Here is a 20,067-nt window from a genome sequence, read left to right on the forward strand (position 1 = left end):
AGATCTGGTGAACAAGATCGTGACACAGCTGCACACCAGTCTCGGGGGCAGTCCGAGGAATACAGATCTGGTGAACAAGATCGTGACACAGCTGCACACCAGTCTCGGGGGCAGTCCGAGGAATACAGATCTGGTGAACAAGGACGTGACACAGCTGCACACCAGTCTCGGGGGCAGTCTGAGGAATACAGATCTGGTGAACAAGATCGTGACACAGCTGCACACCAGTCTCGGAGGCAGTCCGAGGAATACAGATCTGGTGAACAAGATCGTGACACAGCTGCACACCAGTCTCGGAGGCAGTCCGAGGAATACAGATCTGGTGAACAAGATCGTGACACAGCTGCACACCAGTCTCGGGGGCAGTCCGAGGAATACAGATCTGGTGAACAAGATCGTGACACAGCTGCACACCAGTCTCAGAGCACAGTGATGTGGATTTTATTGAAATTCTAACGATACTGTTTAGATTTTGATGATTTGCGTGTGATATGATTTAACGGATGTTTATATAAATCGTGTAAAAAAAAAATTGCCTTCAATTTCTGATATTTTGCCTTCTCATTGGAACCTACCGTTGCTAGTAATTATAATGCCCTTTTGACCTTTTGATTTTTAGCGGGGAATCCCCGGAGATGGAGGCAGAAGTTTTCCGTGACAATTTTTTTTTTCCAGCAGTTTTTTATCCAGCCCAGCGGCCCATTTTTTACCCAGCGGTCCCAGCCCACCGGGCATTGCCCAAATGCCCTATGGCCAGTCCGCCCATGCCTGTGATTGATGCTGTGAAGAGAAACAGGTTGAGATGGTTTGGTCATGTGTTGAGGAAGGATGAAAGTGACTGGTTGAGAAGAGTGATGGAAATGAATGTAGAAGGAAGTAGAAGACGGGGAAGACCGAGAAAGACTTGGCTAAAGATGGTGGAAGAAGAAATGCGGGCAAGGGGGTTAACAAGGTGAGATGCAGAAAATACGGCAAAATGGAGAAGATTGTCATGGGGACCGCAAGGCTAACCCCCGCTCTAGCAGGGAAAATGGCCTTAAAATGCATGTGTTTGTGTTTGTTTGATCGCCCTACCCCCAATCGAGGTCAAAATCTGCTTACACTGGGGAGCTGTCCAACCACTGCAATCATTGCGAATGCCAGCAGTCAATTATGCGTGTCATCGGTGGACATGTAGTGTCACCAAAGGACATGCTCCCTTGGGGACATTGGAGGCTTGGCTTTAGCAGTGGTTCTCAACTCGTTTCAGTCCACGGGCCAACAGGGCAATCAATTTTTTTTTTTCGTGGACCACCTCCTTTTTGAAACATGAAAAAAAATAGTAGACAACAAACTTCTGGTTTGAAATTTATTTCTCACGCCGTGTGACATTGGACAATGTTTCTGTGGACCACGGAAAAAAGTCACCATGGACCACCATTTGAGAACCACCAGCTTAGAGAGAGAACTGCTCCCCTTCACCAATTACAAGGTGGGCTTCAACGTCAGCTTGCGAGCCAATCGCTGACCCCTATACAATGGCCTAATAATATGAGGCACACGTGCATCGGTCATCTTGTGGTTGAAGGGCAGCCTGGCCCAGCCCTAGTCCAGTATCGGACTGGGAGGAACACCAGATGAGACATTCTTACCTGATACGAGCTCTAATTTGAACCATGCCCTTCCAAAGCTTACTATGCACCAAACAACTTCATTCTCAACATAGATTAATACAATAAATGCTTCCTAACCCCTCCATCAGATCAGAACGTGCATGACATTATAACATGTTAGATCAGGTCATTGAAAGGATCAGAACGTGCATGATATTATAACATGTTAGATCAGAATGTGCATGACGTTATAACATGTTAGACAGGTCATTGAAAGGATCAGAACGTGCATGATATTATAACATGTTAAATAAGGTCATTGAAAGGATCAGAACGTGCATGACATTATAACACGTTAGATCAGGTCATTGAAAGGATCACAACATGCATGACAACATGTTAGATCAGGTCTTTGAAAAGATCAGACCGTGCATGATATTGTTACGTTTGTGGGGGTAGGTGATGAAATATCATAGAGCAGGTAGAACCGTGTTGATTACCATGGACGCGAAGAAGGAGAATCTCGACGTAATAATTCGGGAACCTGTCAGGTTAAGAGTGTTTGCATGTCGCCACAAGGGGCGTGGTTTTTGTGTTAACTAGATAGAGCTTAAGGATAATTCCCTGTATGTACTTGCCTCCTGTGATTTTTTCCCTCATGTTTTTACATTCACTCGGCCAGCCAGGCAAGCCCTCCATTAAACCACGACAACTAAGATAATGCCGACAGATACCTGAACATTTGCGATCGAAAATAAACCCCGCCCCACCAACCGTCTAAGGAAAAAGGGGCCGCCCAGTAGAGGTGGAGAATCTGTGGGCGGTCAAGAGGGTTGTGAGGCCCTGCCCCCGAAATGCATGATTGGTTGGGGTGACATCATCGAGAAGGTTCGAGCATTGCAGAGAAAGAAGAAACTCTATCTTGTATTGGCTTTGTGGCGGGCGGGCGCGTTTCTCGTGTGCGCTTGTGAAGGGAACATTAAGAGCTTCATGGAGCCTTGTCCAGTCGAAAGGAGGTGTGGTTGTTGGCTGTGGTGCTTGCCGGAGGAGTTGGAAGCTGCGTCTTGCCTGGCGGTGGGAACAAAGAAGGCCGTGTAACTGCTTGCCCACGCCTGGGCGTTTTCGACGCGGGGTTCTGGCGCCATTGGCGGGCTTGTGCTTCCCACGCGAGCAGCGTTGGGCCACCTTGTACTGCCGACGTCTCAACGACCTCAGGGAGGAAGCTGAGTGTCGGCCGATAATAAAAAAGGGACCATTGTTTTATTTTCATTATCTTTCTCCCTGTCTGTTTTTGTATCTGTGTGGGAGGGTCCCTCACCGTAGGATTTATAGTTTTACCTCACCTTTCATTTTTACCTCATTGATTTACTTCATTAAATTTATTACAATTGCATGTCATTTGTTCTGTCTTGTTTGCATGGTGTTGGGTATTGGATTAAACCCCGTGTGGTTCCGTCTGAGGTAGGCACCCTGGTTTTCTTTGCCCGTGCGCCAAAAAAAAATACCGCCAAGTTTCGAACTGCTGCCTCAGAGTTAACTGTTCGGCTATCTGTCAAAGGTTGGTTTTCATCGGCCACGGATGTGACGAGTGGTGTTCAGGAGTGGGATACGCACTTTCTGATACCCTGACAAGTGGTGTCAGTAGAGGGGGATAAGAACCCGGTGGACACTCGGTGTCCAGGTTGCGAGTGCGACACTCTCTGAGCACAAATTGCGCTCGGCTTTTGGAATCCAATTTTTAAACGATTGTCTTTCTCTCATCGAGGGGGATGGGATCGTCGTACTGAGGTCTAAATTTTATAATTAATTGGTGTTGGGGAAGAACGCCAAAAACCACATTGCTGAATTAAAAAAAAAAAAATTCTGCGGTAAATTAAGCGCCGTGGGAACGCTAGTTATTGGCACATAATGGCGAATGTGCAGGAAATGGCAGAGCGGCAGGAAGTGAACGAGGATGAAGGAAGCGGGTTGGGGGTAAATGAGTTTGAGGATAGGATTGCAACCCCACTCGTCCCGAGCGCTAGTCCACCCTCCTCCCCAATGAGGGAGCCTGGGATGCAGGAAACAGGTGCTATGTCCGACCAGGTCTTGTTACAAATATCTTACTATAATTCACCAAATGTCCATCCGTCTGTCTGCCTGTTCGAAGGTACCGTAAAAACTGCTGAACCGATCTCAACGATATTTTGGGTGGATAATCCTGGGATCTCCAGGAGTAAAATAGGCTATTTAGTTTTCCCAATTTCAGCTTTAGTCTCCAGCATTCTCAGGGTTGGACTCTCGCATAACATTCGCGTTCGCATGACGTTCATTGTGACGATGTTGTTTTCCCGGGTGCCGCACAAACGGCTGCACCGATCGCTGTACGGCTGCACCGATCGAACTCGGTGACCTCGGACAAAGACCTTTTATAAGGACACGGGTTGAATCCCTGCTTGAGAGAATTCTAACCCATTTCACATGAAGGAAACATGTATCGGGAGTACATATGACATAGCGATTGTGAACACGATTAGTTTAATCTCCACATGAGAGAATTCCACATAGCTATTCGGGCGGTGAATACGCTAACAGATCGCTGCCTCCATCGATCTTGCCAAGGCCGTAACAGCTATCGGCTCAAAATCCTTTTAACTGTTGATTTGGAAGTTTTTACAATGAAGGAAACACGTATCGGGAGTACATACGACATCGGGAGGACTAACTGCATGCGTCTTCAGTATCAAGCTGAAATCTGTCATGGCGGATCTGAAGAGCGGAATGCTTGGAGAAGTGGTGGGCTACTTCGGCATGAAGGAGGATCAGAAACGTGGACTCCCACACTGCCACATCCTGCTGATACTTACTCCCGCATGACGTTATTTTCCCGGGTGCCGCACAAACGGCTGCACCGATCAAGATTTTACGGATGTCCACCTGCCATAAATCGTTTAAAAGAAAAAAAGCCTTCAATTTCTGATATTTAGCCTTTTCATTTGGGCCTCCCAATTGAAGCCCCGCCCGCAGGGCGGGTACTGTTGCTAGTTGAATAAAATGAACAAAATGAGTGAAGAATTGAAGGGACAAATTCATGGAATGGAAAACAAAGTTGATGGAATGGAGGGAAGTATGAAGGAACAAAGGAATTAAATGAGGGAAATGAATGAATGATTGGAAAACCAAATTGATGGATTGAAGGAACTGAAGGGACAAATTAATGGGATTGAAAACAAAATTGATGAAATGGAGGGAAAAATGGAGGAAATGACACAAGAGCTGGGGAAACAAAATGACAAAGTGAATGAGGACCTGGATGGTTGTCGTACCTGTGTGGATGCCAGAATGCGACAGCAGGCAGAAGAATACAACAACAACATGCATTTTAAGGCCATTTTCCCTGCTAGAGCGGGGGTTAGCCTTGCGGTCCCCATGACAATCTTCTCCATTTTCCCCTATTTTCTGCATCTCTCCTTGTTAACCCCCTTGCCCGCATTTCTTCTTCCACCATCTTTAGCCAAGTCTTTCTCGGTCTTCCCCGTCCTCTACTTCCTTCTACATTAACTTCCATCACTCTTCTCAACCAGTCACTTTCATCCTTCCTCAACACATGACCAAACCATCTCAACCTGTTCCTCTTCACAGCATCAATCACAGGCAATATTCCCATCATCTTTCGCAATTCATCATTTGTCTTCCTCTCTCTCTCAACGATACTCCGCACATCCATCGAACCATTCGCATTTCCACCCTTTCCAGCCTTCGTTGCTGCTCTATGTTCATTACCCATGTCTCGCTCCCATAAATCATAACACTTCTCACACATGCAGCATACACCTTTCCCTTCAGCTTCAGCGACACTCTCCTCCTCATCAGCACGCCACTCAGTTCCCGAAACTTCTTCCATGCACATCTCACTCGAGCAACCGTTGCCGAGTCTGATCCACCTTCTCCATTCAGCATGTCTCCGAGGTAGCAAAATGTTTTCACACCTTCCAGCTTCACGCCATCTCCAAGATCCAACTCAACATTTCCTCCATCTGCAGCTCCCTCTGTGCACACCTTACATTTGAATGTCGCTGCCACACTGGTAAATGACCCTCTCAGACCACTACATTTTTGATGAACCCACTCAGCGCACATTGTACATTGAATGGAGTTCACTCCGACACCCTTCCTGCACACAGCACACGGCCACTTCCCAGTTCTTTCCACCTCACCACATGCTTTACCACTCCAGAAGAATGGGAAAGAATGGGAAATGAGCAGGCAGAAGAATGGGAAATGTTAAAACACCCAGGTGGTGGATTGGCTGAGGAGGTACAATGGTTGGAAGCCCGAATTGCAGAACAAGAGCGGGTGTTGGTTGATAAAGGCCTGTGTGGGTCACAATTAATTGGGGATAGAATGAATGATTTTGTACATGAGCGGCTGGAGACTTGGGACAATACCATCAAGGGAGAGGTTGCTCTGGTCCAACATAGTCTGTGAGACGAGGTGAGTCGGTCGGTGAAGCACCTCCAGGATGAGATTAAAGTGACCCAGGGGACCCACACCACGAGCCACATTTGGGCAGAGGAAGATCCGAAATTGAACACCCAGCTGTGGGTGGGGAGGGGGGGTGTTTTGGCCCCGAGCTGGATTCGGACAGAGGGGAGGGGAGGGGCGGGGGAGTAGAGCCTCGGGAAAAGAAACCCCCCTAGTGAATTTTGAACAGCTTCAGGGAGGGGCAGAAAAACCCCAAAAAGGGGATGTAATCTGCAGCTGTGGTTGGACACACGAGGCAGAATTTTTTTCATTAAATTTAAAATTTAACTGAACTTTAAATAGGAGTTTGATTTGGAACAGCCTTGGAGGGAGTTGGTTCCTGGGCTGTTCAATTCGGACCAGGGGAGACAAATGGGGTTGGCCTCGTGGGAAATTGCCCCACTTGGAAATTGGATTGTGCCAGGCAGCTGAGGGGCTGCGCTGATGGGCTTTTGGACTTGGGTCCGATCACGGGAGTTGTGGCACGACTCAGGAGTCTGGTATAGTGTGGCGTCCCTCGTTAATTAGGGCGCCGCCCGAGCGTCGTCGGATGCTGGAGGGGGTTAAGACCTCTGGGGGGGGGGGGGGGGGAGGTGAGTGAGGATGTGCCTGCTCATAGGGGTGCGTGTGCACTGTGCAGCTTCCTGTGAGTGAGGGGTGCCTGTGCATGGTGGTGCATGTGCAGCCTCCTGCATGAGTGAGGGTGTGCCTGCACATGGGGGTCCGAGGTGATGTTTCACAGGCACCTACCATCATGCATCGTGAGGACCACGAGGGGGAGGTGTTGTGGGTCGCACTTTGCTTGCGGCACCATGGACGGCCAACAAGGGCCTGATGTGGTGACCGCCCAGGCATGCGGTCTGGCAGCCTCTCCCTGAGACTCTGGGACAGCCAGCATGTGATGACCTGCCATGCTGTGCTGGTTTTTGGACGCGGATCGAACCGCGTGGACAGGAACGGTAAAGCCCATTGGACAACCATTGGAGCATCTGTGGAACATGATGGTAAGAGGAACTGTGGAACATGATGTCGTAGCCATGGTCTTCCACAGATATTCCACTGTGATTTATGGCCTCTCGGCTTGGAAAGAGAGTCTGGGTTTGATTGGTGGATAAATTGGGAAATTAGAATGAGCCGAGCATACGGGGCCATGCTCGGCTGGCAAGTGAGTGGAGAAGCGCCCTAATTTGGTGAAATTAGTGAATTGTGGAAAAATTGGCATGGGTAATTTGAGGGTGAGATGCAAAATTGAGGGGGAATTTTTTGAGGCCGTGGTGGACACTGGGGCCAGTGACACCATTATTTATCCAATTGCATTAGACCAAAGCCTGGGACAAAATTGATAGCTCAGCAGGGCACACACAGCCTTCAACTGGCTATAGGGACGACGGCTCCAGTATTGGGACACAGGGTTGTAAGGATGGAGTTTTGGGCAGTCTGGAGGTCAATATGGTGGTATGGGTGGCCGAGGTGTGCGACCAGTGTTTTCTGGGATTGAGTCTCCTGGTCAAACACGACTGTCAACTCGATCTTGGGCGAGGTCACATGTGGTTGGGCACTGAGGGGCTGCAATTTGGTCGGACTGGGGGATGACGTGGATGTGTCAGGGGGATGGCTGGGGGATGCCACGCACTTTGGTTGTGCCCCCCAGGTCCGAGGCCTTGAGAATGGCAGAGTTGGCAGCAGGTGCTCACCACATTGGTCATCTTGGGCTAGTGGAGCCGTGGTCCTCACAGGGGGCCAAGGATGGATGGTGGGTCGCACCCTTGTGGACACTCGTGGGGCTATGTTGGCGGTTCGGCTGCTCAACTTATCCGACAGCCCTCGCACGGTAAAGGGGGAGCTGTCATAGCCAAGGGTAGTGGTGTAGTAGGGGCCACCATAGGAGGGGGATCCACATGCTTGCCGGTACAGCCGGATAAAAGGAAATTTGGTGGAAATTGATTGGCCCAATGGGATAAAGGGGAATTAGGCGTGGTGGATGACACTCTTAGACCTGACCAACCTGCGATGACCTGCACTTAAGGTATGATGATGATGATGATGATGTTGATGATGTTTACTGTCCCAGGTGTTCGGTTCTTGCTCATAAATTGGGACATGGATAATTGGAATGTGGGGCGGGCGAAAGTGACTCCATGGTCGTCAAGTGGATCGGTTTCAAAGCCAAAAGTGTCTTGTGGTTGGTGTTTGTTATGGGTGGAGGGTTTTGTGTTTTGTTGTCATGAGAGAAATTGAGCGGTGTTCAGAGTATGAGTGTGGATTATCACATGTACGCAGGCCATGGCAGTGTAGGAACACAATCACCATCTTTGCATTACAGTGGTTGAGAACTGAATGGCAGCGGTGGAGGAAATGACATGAGATTTTGTGGGTGGGGAAGGTGTGTGGATCAAGCCAAACCAAGATCAAGCCAAACAAGATCATTAAGATGCCGCAGGAATGGATCAAGCTCTGGAGGAGCCGGGACTGCAGCCCCCCCCCCCCCCCTCCTTGAGTTAATTTGTCCCTGGCAGCCAGTGGTGTTTGGAAATGGGGACCCGTCGGAGGGGGGTCTGGTTGGGCGAACAGCGGGCATGGAGACCTCTGGCGATCCGAAAGAGGCTATGAGAGCCTGAAGCTGAGAGAACCTGGATGTTGCATAGACCCTTCCGTGCGGGACGTACAGCGAAGGAGCTGTTTGGCTGTCAGGGGCTGAAAGTTGAAAGGTGGGGGGGAGAGGGGGAAGGGGGAAATGTCATAAAGTCCAGTGACTTGTTTTTGGACTGCGGGCCCCACTAACCCTAACCCTAACCCTAACACTACAGCCTGAAGTGCCCCCACTATCTTGGTTGTATGGTACCTCCCCGCTGCCTAATTCAGATCCTATCCACAACCTCCTCTTGTGGTGCTAGTTTACGGACTGACACCGTAATCTCTCGTCCATCTGCCATACGAACATGTGTGTACTCTGAATTGGCTTCGAGAATATCTACTTCATCCACCAGCGGTTCGTATTTGCTTTGGCGCATCGCCCGTCGCAACAGTACAGGCCCTGGTTCGGAATACCATGTCGGCAATGAATTTACACTGGTACTTCGATGTTGATAATTAAACAAACGTTCATGTGGCGTCGTATTAGTAGCAGTGATAGCAATGACAATTGAATGCAGAGCGTCCGGAAGCACAGTCTCCCATCGCCCAACCGGCAGATCATGAGACTTGAGCTGCATAGAAACCGCACACCAGATAATCCCATTATACTGCTCTACCAAACCATTGCCCTGGGGATTATAACTGGTAGTTCTGCTGGAAGCTACACCACGTTCTTGAAGGAATTGCTTAATTTATTGAGACGTGAACCTCCGGGACACAAAGGTGATCCCGGGGGAGGAGGCTGTTTCACAGCACCACTTGGTTGTCTGCGACATAAGGTTGAAAGGTGCGAGGAGAGCTCGGCGGGTGAAGTACCAACCGAGAATGAAGGTGTGGAGGTTGAAAGAGGTGACAGTGAGGGAGGCATTAAAAGAGAGGCTGAGTATGGTAGAGGATGATGTGGTTGAGCTTGAAAGTGGTTGGATGTCAATGAAAGAAAGTCTGTTGGGAGTCGTTGGTGAGGTATGTGGACGGACAAAAGGACCACCGAGGCACTGGGAAACATGGTGGTGGGATGATGAAGTTGGAAAGAAGATTGACGAGAAGAGGAAGAAGTTCAAGGAGTGGCAGAAGGCGAAGGGTACGGGGGCAGAAAAGGAAGGGCAGGAAAAGTTATAAGGCAGCCAAGAAGGCTGCAAAGAAAGAGGTAGCAAAGGCGCAGGAGGCATGTTGGAAAATGTTCGGAGAACGCTTGGATTTGGAAGAGGGTCAGAGAGCGGTATTCAGGATGGCAAAGCAGATAGCGAAAGAGAGGTGTGATGTGATGGGGGTGAGTTGCTTGAAGGATGAAGTGGGCCCTGGTTCAGCAAATCGACAAATCGTTGTGGACCCAGATGGAATTAAAGGAAGATGGAAGAGATATATGGAAATACTGTTGAATGCAGAGAATGAATGGGATGGCAACATGGAGAGTAACCCAGTTTTAGGACCGGCAGAGAAGATAACCGAGAAGGAAGTTGAGGAAGCGATTAAAGCAATGAAGAGTAGAAAAGCGGGAGGGCCGACGGGAGTTGTGGGAGATATGTTGAAGGCAGCAGGAAGTTGGGGTGTGAAGAGAATGACAGAGATCTGCAATCTGGTGGTGAAAGAAGGCCGCACTCCAGTGGATTGGGAACTGAGTACCCTCGTCCCTCTATACAAAGGGAAAGGTGACCCTCTGTACTGTGGCTCGCATCAAGCGATAAAGTTATTGGAGCATGGAATGAAGGTATTGGAAAGGGTGTTGGAGAGGAGGATAAGGAAGCAAGTGAAGATTGACGAAATGCAGTTTGGATTTATGCCAGGAAGAGGAACGACAGACGCGCTTTTTATTGTGAGGCAGTTGCAGGAGAAGTACATGGAGAAGAGGAAGAAGTTGTTTCTTGGGTTTGTTGATCTGGAGAAAGCATTCGATAGGGTTCCACGTGAAGTAGTGACATGGACATTGAGGAAGTTAGGAGTGGAGGAATGGTTGATGAGAGTAGTGATGGCAATGTACAAAAGAGCGCGCACAGCTGTAAGGACGAAGGACGGGAACAGTGGTGAGTTTGAGGTGAAGGTGGGAGTGCATCAGGGGTCGGTACTAAGTCCACTACTATTTGTAGCTGTGATGGAGGTGCTGGTTCGGAACGTAAAGGAGGGTTTACCGTGGGAGTTGTTGTATGCAGATGATCTGGTGTTGATTGCAGAAAGTATGGATGGACTGAAGGAGAAGATGAACAAGTGGAAGGAATGTATGGAGACGAAAGGTCTGAAGGTGAATATCGGAAAAACAAAGGTGATGGCAAGTGGTAAAGCATGTGGTTTGGTGGAAAGAACTGGGAAGTAGCCATGTGCTATGTGCCGGAAGGGTGTCGGAGTGAACTCAATTCAATGTACAATGTGCGCTGAGCGGGTTCATCAAAAATGTAGTGGTTTGAGAGGGTCATTAACCAGTGTGGCAGCTACATTCAAGTGTAAGGTGTGCACAGAGGGAGCTGCAGATGGAGGAAATGTTGAGTTGGATCTTGGAGACGGCGTGAAGCTGGAAGGTGTGAAAACATTTTGTTACCTAGGAGACATGCTGAATGGAGAAGGTGGATCAGACTCGGCAACGTTTGCTAGAGTGAGATGTGCATGGAAGAAGTTTCGGGAACTGAGTGGCGTGCTGACGAGGAGGGGTGTGTCGTTGAAGCTGAAGGGAAAGGTGTATGCTGCATGTGTGAGAAGTGTTATGATTTATGGGAGCGAGACTTGGGTAATGAACGTACAGCAGCAACGAAGGCTGGAAAGGGTGGAAATGCGAATGGTTTGGTGGATGTGTGGAGTATCGTTGAGAGAGAGGAAGCCAAATGATGAATTGCGAAAGATGATGGGAATAGAGCCTGTGATGGATGCTGTGAAGAGAAACAGTTTGAGATGGTTTGGTCATGTGTTGAGGAAGGATGAAAGTGACTGGTTGAGAAGAGTGATGGAAATGAATGTGGACGGAAGTAGAGGATGGCGAAGACCAAGAAAGACTTGGCTAAAGATGGTCGAAGAAGAAATGCGGGCCAGGGGGTTAACAAGGGGAGATGCAGAAAATAGGGCAAAATGGAGAACATTGTCATGGGGACCGCAAGGCTAACCCCCGCTCTTGCAGGTAAAATGGCCTTTTAAAATGCCTGTTGTTGTTGTTGTTGTTGTTGTTGTTGTTGTTGTTGTATTGAGACATGAACGCATTTCCACGATCCGAATGAATGTATGATGGCGTACCGAACATTGCAAACAACTCCGTAAGACATTTAATCACGGTAGTCGAAGACTAATCCCCACAAGGAAAAGCAAACGGAAAGTGTGAATACTCGTCTATGATGGTAAGCATGTAACGCTTATAAGTGACCGTAGGTAGCGGGCCTTTGAAATCAATGTTCAATCTTTCCATCCCGTCTCCTTGATCAAAAGTCCTTGTGGCGGTTTTTGGAATTGCGGTTTGAGCTGCGCACAAATAGGACATGAACTACACACCCGTTTTACATCTTCAACGGAATAAAGAAGATTTCGACACTGTTCAAATTGGGCTATTATGAGTTTTTTATGAGTGGCATGAGCCAGACGAGTGACTCCCGGATGACAAAGTGAATCATGTAGCTCCCGCAATCCCTCAGAACCTACAGCAGCACAGAAAGCACGAGAAAATGCATCCAAAGCCACATTGACCTTCCCTGGGCGGTAAATAATGTCATAGCTATAATCAGCCAGTTCAATGCGCCACCTAGTGATCTTTTCGTTCTTTATTTTCTGAGTATGGTGACCATCAAACATGAAAGTGACTGACCGTTGGTCCGTGATCAGACGAAAGAGTTTACGGAGAAGAAAGTTTTTCCACTTGCGCAAGGCCTCAACGATGGCATACGCTTCTTTCTCCACAGACTCACTCATGCCTTGACCGGCCTCGCCACCTAGCCTATAACCTTCCCGGGGCCCGTCCCGACATTTTTGGTTCTTTTTGAATGAATTTACTACTATAATTCAGCTTTCACTCGCGGCCATAGAAGATTGACTACTATAATTCAGCTCAGCTTTTAATTGCAAAATGGGCCCAACCCGGCCTTGCCACCGAGCCTATAACCTTCCCGGGGCCCGTCCCGACATTTTTGGTTCTTTTTGAATGAATTTACTACTATAATTCAGCTTTCACTCGCGGCCATAGAAGATTGACTACTATAATTCAGCTCAGCTTTTAATTGCGAAATGGGCCCATCCCGGCCTTGCCACCGAGCCTATAACCTTCCCGGGGCCCGTCCCGACATTTTTGGTTCTTTTTGAATGAATTTACTACTATAATTCAGCTTTCACTCGCGGCCATAGAAGATTGACTACTATAATTCAGCTCAGCTTTTAATTGCGAAATGGGCCCATCCCGGCCGAGGCGGCCTTAGAGTTGTGTTGAGATTCAAACACACACTGGAGAGCACAGGGCAGAGTGTGCCCATCTCTACGCTATCTTGCCAGCCCTCTTATGAAATGATTGCATGCAATTGCAACAATATAAAATTTACCAATTTGCTTTACTTGACGGACATATTTTTAATATTATTCGTGATTTATTTCTGAAAATAGACAATTTGAAGTTAAATGTGGCACCTTATCATTACTTTGCATTCATTTTCTGTTTTGCCTTTCATTTTCCTTCCTCGTTTTATTTCTCAGTGCTTGTGAGCGTTGTGAGAGTACAGCCCGAACTTTACACAGAAGGTAAGAGCATAAACAACGATAGCTTCTTGCGTTGCATGTTCAATCCATGCCTGTTTTTCAAATAATGTTGGTTCCACAGAGCACACAGGTTCCCTTTTTGTGTATGTGTATGACTGCGTGCTCGCTTGCATGTGGAGTTGCCTGCGCATTGGGATGCATGTGCAGCCTCCTACGTGAGTGAGGGTGTGCCTGTGCATGGGGATGCATGTGCAGCCTCCTACGTGAGTGAGTGTGTGCCTGTGCATGGGGATGCATGTGCAGCCTCCTACGTGAGTGAGTGTGTGCCTGTGCATGGGGATGCATGTGCAGCCTCCTACGTGAGTGAGGATGTGCCTGCGCATGGGGATGCATGTGCAGCCTCCTACGTGAGTGAGGGTGTGCCTGTGCATGGGGATGCATGTGCAGCCTCCTACGTGAGTGAGTGTGTGCCTGTGCATGGGGATGCACGTGCAGCCTCCTACGTGAGTGAGGATGTGCCTGCGCATGGGGATGCATGTGCATCCTCCTACGTGAGTGAGGGGTGCCTGCACATGGGGACGCATGTGCAGCTTCCTGCGTGAGTGAGGGCGTGCCTGCGCATGTGGGTGCATGTGCAGCCTCCTGCGTGAGTGAGGGTGTGCCTGCGCATGGGGGTGTATGTGCAGCTTCCTGCGTGAGTGAGGGCGTGCCTGCACATGTGGGTGCATGTGCAGCCTCCTGCGTGAGTGAGGGTGTGCCTGCGCATGGGGGTGTATGTGCAGCTTCCGGTCGGTGTGGGTGAGGGGTGCCTGCACATGGTGGTGCATGTGCAGATTCCTGCGTGAGTGAGGAGGTGCCTGTACATGGGGGTGCCTGTACAGCTTCCTGCATCAGTGAGGGCGTGCCTGCACACGGGGGGTGCATGTGCAGCCTCCTGCATGAGTGAGGATATGCCTGCGCATGGTGGTGCATGTGCAGCCACCTACATGAGTGAGGGTGTGCCTGCACATCGGGGTGCCTGTGCAGCTTCACGTGTGAGTGAGGGCATGCCTGCACATGGGGGTGCCTGTGCAGCTTCATGTGCGAGTGAGGGTGTGCCTGCGCATGGTGGTGCATGTGCAGCCTCCTACATGAGTGAGGGTGTGCCTGCGCATGGGGATGCATGTGCAGACTCCTACGTGAGTGAGGGGTGCCTGCGCATGGGGGTGCCTGTGCAGCTTCCTGCATGAGTGAGGGCGTGCCTGCACATGGGGGTGCATGTGCAGCTTCCTGCGTGAGTGAGGGCATGCCTGCACAATGGGGTGCATGTGCAGCTTCCTGTGTGAGTGAGGATGTGCCTGCTCATAGGGGTGCGTGTGCACTGTGCAGCTTCCTGTGTGAGTGAGGGGTGCCTGTGCATGGTGGTGCATGTGCAGCCTCCTGCATGAGTGAGGGTGTGCCTGCACATGGGGGTGCTTGTGCAGCTTCCTGTGTGGGTGAGGGGGTGCCTGCGCATGGGGGTGTATGTGCAGCTTCTGGTGTGGGTGAGGGGTGCCTGCACATAGTGGTGCATGTGCAGATTCCTGCGTGAGTGAGGAGGTGCCTGTACATGGGGGTGCCTGTGCAGCTTCCTGCATCAGTGAGGGCATGCCTGCACATGGGGGTGCCTGTGCAGCCTCCTGCATGAGTGAGGATATGCCTGCGCATGGTGGTGCATGTGCAGCCTCCTACATGAGTGAGGGTGTGCCTACACATGGGGGTGCCTGTGCAGCTTCACGTGTGAGTGAGGGTGTGCCTGCGCATGGTGGTGCATGTGCAGCCTCCTGCATGAGTGAGGAGGTGCCTGCACACGGGGACCCCTACGTAGCTTCCCTCGTGACCACGAGGCCGCATATGCGCATGTAGGGCTCCGCTGTGTGAACGCCTGCCCATCCCTATGGATGTGTGTTTGTATTTATGCATACATTTTTTATTCATAGAGATTTTATGACATCTTGACCCTGATGTATTACTCACGAGCAAAACTTGTCTGTGTATAACAAATGTTTATTTTGAAGATGTTTCAATGAAAATACCGTGAAAAAAATATCTATATCCTCACTATAATTCACGGACGTGCGCGTGTTGTGTGCTCGCGTTTGTATGTCTTGCTACTCCTACAGTTCTAGGCCCATTACAAACCCCGATTAGTGTATTGGGGTGTTTTTATCTTTGCCGGTGGTCTTGGGCGGGTGGGGGGGGGGGGGGGGGAGGGAAGGAGTGGTAAGGAGGAGGGAAGGAGTGGTAAGGAGGAGGGAAGGAGTGGTAAGGAGGAGGGTGAGGGACACAAATTCTCTCTGTAATGTGTATTGTGTAGTGTCGCTCCAGGTTGGAGAGTTCATTACAAGTTCCCACCCTTTACAGTACTGTCGCACCCCGACATTCGCGGAGGATATGTTCCTGGAAAATGTCACGAATGTCAAATTCGTGAATGTGGAGGCATTGTTTCAATGGGAAAGAGGGGATGGGTTCCTGATTAATCGGGGGACATTTTTAAAGTTTAAAATTATTTAGACCATGTGTGCACAAGATTACAGTTTCATAAAAATTGCTTACAAAAAAAAAACGACAACAGCAGGTACTGTTTCCAATGGTTATTGAAGGAATATGCTTAATATACAGTTTATTAAAAGTGCTTAATCAACCATACCATGAAACTAAAGAAACAACAACACCAGCAGGTGTCGTTTAAACTTTTATTCCACAACCTACACAACTTATTCAAATGATGATGTTAATGAAGAATTAAAATGCAGTGAACTCCTCTGAAGACGATGCAGGTGAGGATGCTGAGTCGTGCAGCTAAAGTCATATAGAAGAGGGCGCAGGTGAGGTCACTGATGAGTCGTGCACTGAGGGGGTGGCAGGACAGGCAGGAGAGGGTGTTGAAGCTGTTGAGGTGGAAGGACCAGGGCGAAAAAATGCGTGATTGAGAGCTGCCTCGGCACCTCTTCCTCTTCATCACTGCCCGCTTCCTCCAAGGAAACCTTGGTAATGGTGCCCAACCCCTCCTTGGTGAGCTGCGAGGCAATAATATCCTCCAACTCCTTATAGTGTATGTTATTGTGTAATTTGGTCAATTTTTCATATAGAATCTGGAAACTTGTACTTTTTTACTTCCTATTTTCACAGTGAACACAAAAACAGCTGTTTCCAATTTTTTATGCATATGCAGTCACAATAATCCAAGCTGGCCGCCATAAATTTGTTAAAATAAAGAAATCGCTTTAATTTTCCCATTATAGCACATTCAGAGATAATACAAACAATCTGCTTGGACAAGTGTAGCTAAAGTTAACTCCAATAAGCATTATTAACTTTTGTGAATAAAACAAAAACACGATAACAGTCAGATATCCACAAAATGAACGTTCTCAGGGACGTAACAACGTAATATGCTGGCAAATAAACGCAACAAATACAAAGTGGGCAGTTTTCAAACAACGAGAGTGCCAGGTATGTGAGTGTTTTGAGATTAGTCATCCAAGTCGTCGGTTTCCTCGTCATCGCTGGAAATCTCATCAATTGCGACATTGTTGCATGTGTCCTCGGCTCCTTGACATTTGCAGAGCTCTGTGCAGGCTAGGTTATGGGCCTTACAAGAACACCGTCCACTGCACTTACTGGCGACACAGGAACACTTCACAAGTTCCACCACGGCCTCTAGCGCCGCGGCAACTTTTGAGACTACTGGGATATAGTGGCCGTCTTCCAGTTGTCGCCATCCCATAGTAACTGGATCCAGTAGGATCAGTACAGCTACCAAGTCTTGCAACCATATGTTAGCCTGTAGGTGTGCACGCAATATATGCTCAGTGATACATCCTTGAGTCGGAAGTAGCTTCTCCACATCTTGGTTACCCTTCAGCTGCTTGAACATGTGCCACCTCAGTGCCTTGGCAGATGCAAACCCAGAGTTGAACAGCTGACACACAAACTTCTCACATCCAGACAACACCTCTGGGCTTGGGTACACTCCAACGCCAAGCTCAGCAAGAGCGCTGATAACATCTTCGTCTGCCTCCATGAAGATTTTGAAGCACGATGACTTTCCCTTTCCTTGGATGTGGCCAGTGGTATCACTACCAGTCAGTGCATGCAATCCCGGTAAAGCCGCTGCTCTGTCTGCGCCCAAAGCAACATAGATGGGCTTGAGTTTGATTTTCCGTCGTCGATCTCTGGTTCCCATGATGATAACGCTATCCGGCTTCAGATCAGGTACTCTTCGTAGAGCAAGCACTAACACATCGGTATCACAAGAATATATGTGCACTATTGCCCAGACGACTCGCTGCCACTGCATACAAGATTAACAGTGTATCGGCTTCCTCTTGTGTACTCGGAATGCTCACCATATTTGGCTGGGAAGAAAGGACGTCTTTTTGGGTGTGCGTGGTGATTGGCACTTTGCACAATCGAACAGCATTTTGTGCAAGATACAACACAACATTGGCTTTGGTTTCCTTGGTGCTCAAAAAGGACTTGAAGTCTTTTATGCATGTGTTATTGTCTACTTTATACCCCTTGTCCTGCGTTCTCCCTGCCGTACGAAGATGTCTGGTCCTCTCCTTCAGCGAATTGTTGATGCTCTAGTTGTCAAATACTAGGTATGTGTCCACGTAACCGACCGATTTACTGTCAACACTTCGAACAAAGCAGTCCAGCAGATCTTTACAGGTTTTAATTTGGCCTTTGTAGACAACCGTCTCCTGCAAGAGAGCCATGCCATCTATTATGATGCTGGTCGGGCAATGTTGGGTGGTGAACTCTCCAGTGGATGTTTGAGACGGGGCAGACATTGCTGACTCTGGAACCATGCTCTCAAGTTCGTGAATGAGGCTAGACTTGTTGATAGTTGGCAGTAGAGAACCATCTGGCTTCATTAGTGTAGCGTTGAAACTAGCAAATTCATGCTTTCCTACGATATCTTCCAGATCGAGTTCTCGTGAAGATTTTGCGATAAGGAGCAAGCGAACAAACAGGGAGTTCGTCGCTTTCAAGCTCTGATGATGTCTTGAGATTAACAGCTTTGCATCCATCATTCCAAGTCAGATACTTCAGTTTTGACATTTTGTCCCACATGTTTTTCTCACCATTGACTCTTTCTTCTACGTGTGTGGCAAATGCCTTGTTCCCACGCGTCTCCACGTCCAGAACGTCGTGCTGTACTGATGCAGGCATTATCCTCTTCGTCACGAGATTGACCAGCTTCAACTCGGAACCATCTTCATTCTTTGCTGTGGTGAATGGGTTTGATGTTGACAATACACTCTTCAGTTGCCTTACTGCTTGTTCTTGTCGTTTGGTTTTAGCTGAAGAATGCTGATGGTGCTTCTTTGCTCTGGTTTCCAACATGCCCAGCATGCGTTCTGTCTCTCCAGCAAGCCTTGCGAGTTCTGGCGAACTCAGGCAGTACTTCAGCAAACCTTGAGGATCAGTTGTTATACCACAAATGGTACCATCACCTTTATGTACTTTGTTCAGATGCTCCTGAGCTTGATCAGGGCCGATGGATGTGAACGCAATGGGATTGGTGTTGACGACAAAGTCTCCACTTTGCAGGTCATTCCATATGCGTGGATGGCTGGTTTCAAGTTGGTACATGTGCGCTATGTGATCTGGAATGTTCTGGGCATAGTCATGCCTGTTGAATGCGAAAAAGTAGACACACATCTTTTCTAGAGAAGCGAGATGCAAGAGCCAGTTACGATCCCGTGTGCCTCTCATGAACTGGAGCAGGTTGCTCACTTGCTTCATGTAAATGCGGGCCCATTTGTACATGGGATACTTGTCATTCTTCTGATCGAACTCTTCCAACAGCTTTGACAGTTCCAGGTTGTTAACCAAAGTGACCAGTTGGCGATGTGTCTCAGCGACGTCAAGCCCACTACAACATGCTTCTCTCACAGCTTTCATTGCAGGCATCAATTTTTTTTGCAGCGTAGGGTTTTCGTCAAAGAATGCATTGATCCACAAGTCAAATAGAGCTTGCAGAGAGATCTGATGTGCATCCAGTGCTCGGTTGTGGTGTTTGCCGTTTTGTATTTGAATCACTGTTACACTACTGTACAATCCGGCTTCGATCCATGCCTCATCCAGGCCACTGCTTTCAACTGTTGCTCCTAGACACCTCAAGGAACATAGAACTATGTGGAAAGGACCGGGGCACGCGATGATGTTGTCGTTGAACTGATGGTCCAGGAAACAGAGTTTGCGCACTCTTTTGTCCAAGTCCATGTCCAGCCACACAAGTATTGGTTCGTCAGGCCTGTCGTCAGTCCTCATCAGTTGGTTGAGCTTATGGAGTTGCACAAGAGCTGTGGTAAGGGTGGTCCACTCATGAGCTGGTGCATTGATGAGTGGCAGTGAATGGACCTTGTCCAATCTCTGGGAGTCGTCAACCTCGGAATGTGATGTATGCGTAAGTGAGTTGTATGCTGCCCAAACAGGTACGGTCTGGGGAACCTCATGGCTTACTTCATTCGCTGGTGAATCTTCGCATTGTGAACCTGGCGTATTCACTGTATTGTCACCATCACAATGGAAGTTGCGTATTAGCAACCAGGCGAGATCATCCACTTCAGACCTTGATAGCTCATATTCATTCCTCCCTGTCTTGAAATCACGATAGCACGGGCTGGTTGGAGGCTTAGGGCTGCCTGTTACG

General features: G+C 48.7%; 1 protein-coding gene across 3 annotated transcripts in view; it reads left to right on the plus strand.

Moving 5' to 3' along the window:
- LOC137414258 (uncharacterized) overlaps positions 1-20,067 on the plus strand; it is a 201,566-nt gene that overhangs the window by 69,800 nt on the left and 111,699 nt on the right. For all 3 annotated transcript variants that reach the window (XM_078771595.1, XM_078771594.1, XM_078771596.1), the window contains one exon: positions 13,380-13,424. In XM_078771595.1, coding sequence (XP_078627721.1) covers positions 13,380-13,424 — 45 coding nt within the window. The remainder of the gene's footprint in view (positions 1-13,379; positions 13,425-20,067) is intronic.

The sequence above is a fragment of the Myxine glutinosa genome, chromosome 2, assembly GCF_964187855.1.
Source record: "Myxine glutinosa chromosome 2, kmMyxGlut1.1, whole genome shotgun sequence".
Classification (NCBI taxonomy): Eukaryota; Metazoa; Chordata; class Myxini; order Myxiniformes; family Myxinidae; genus Myxine; species Myxine glutinosa.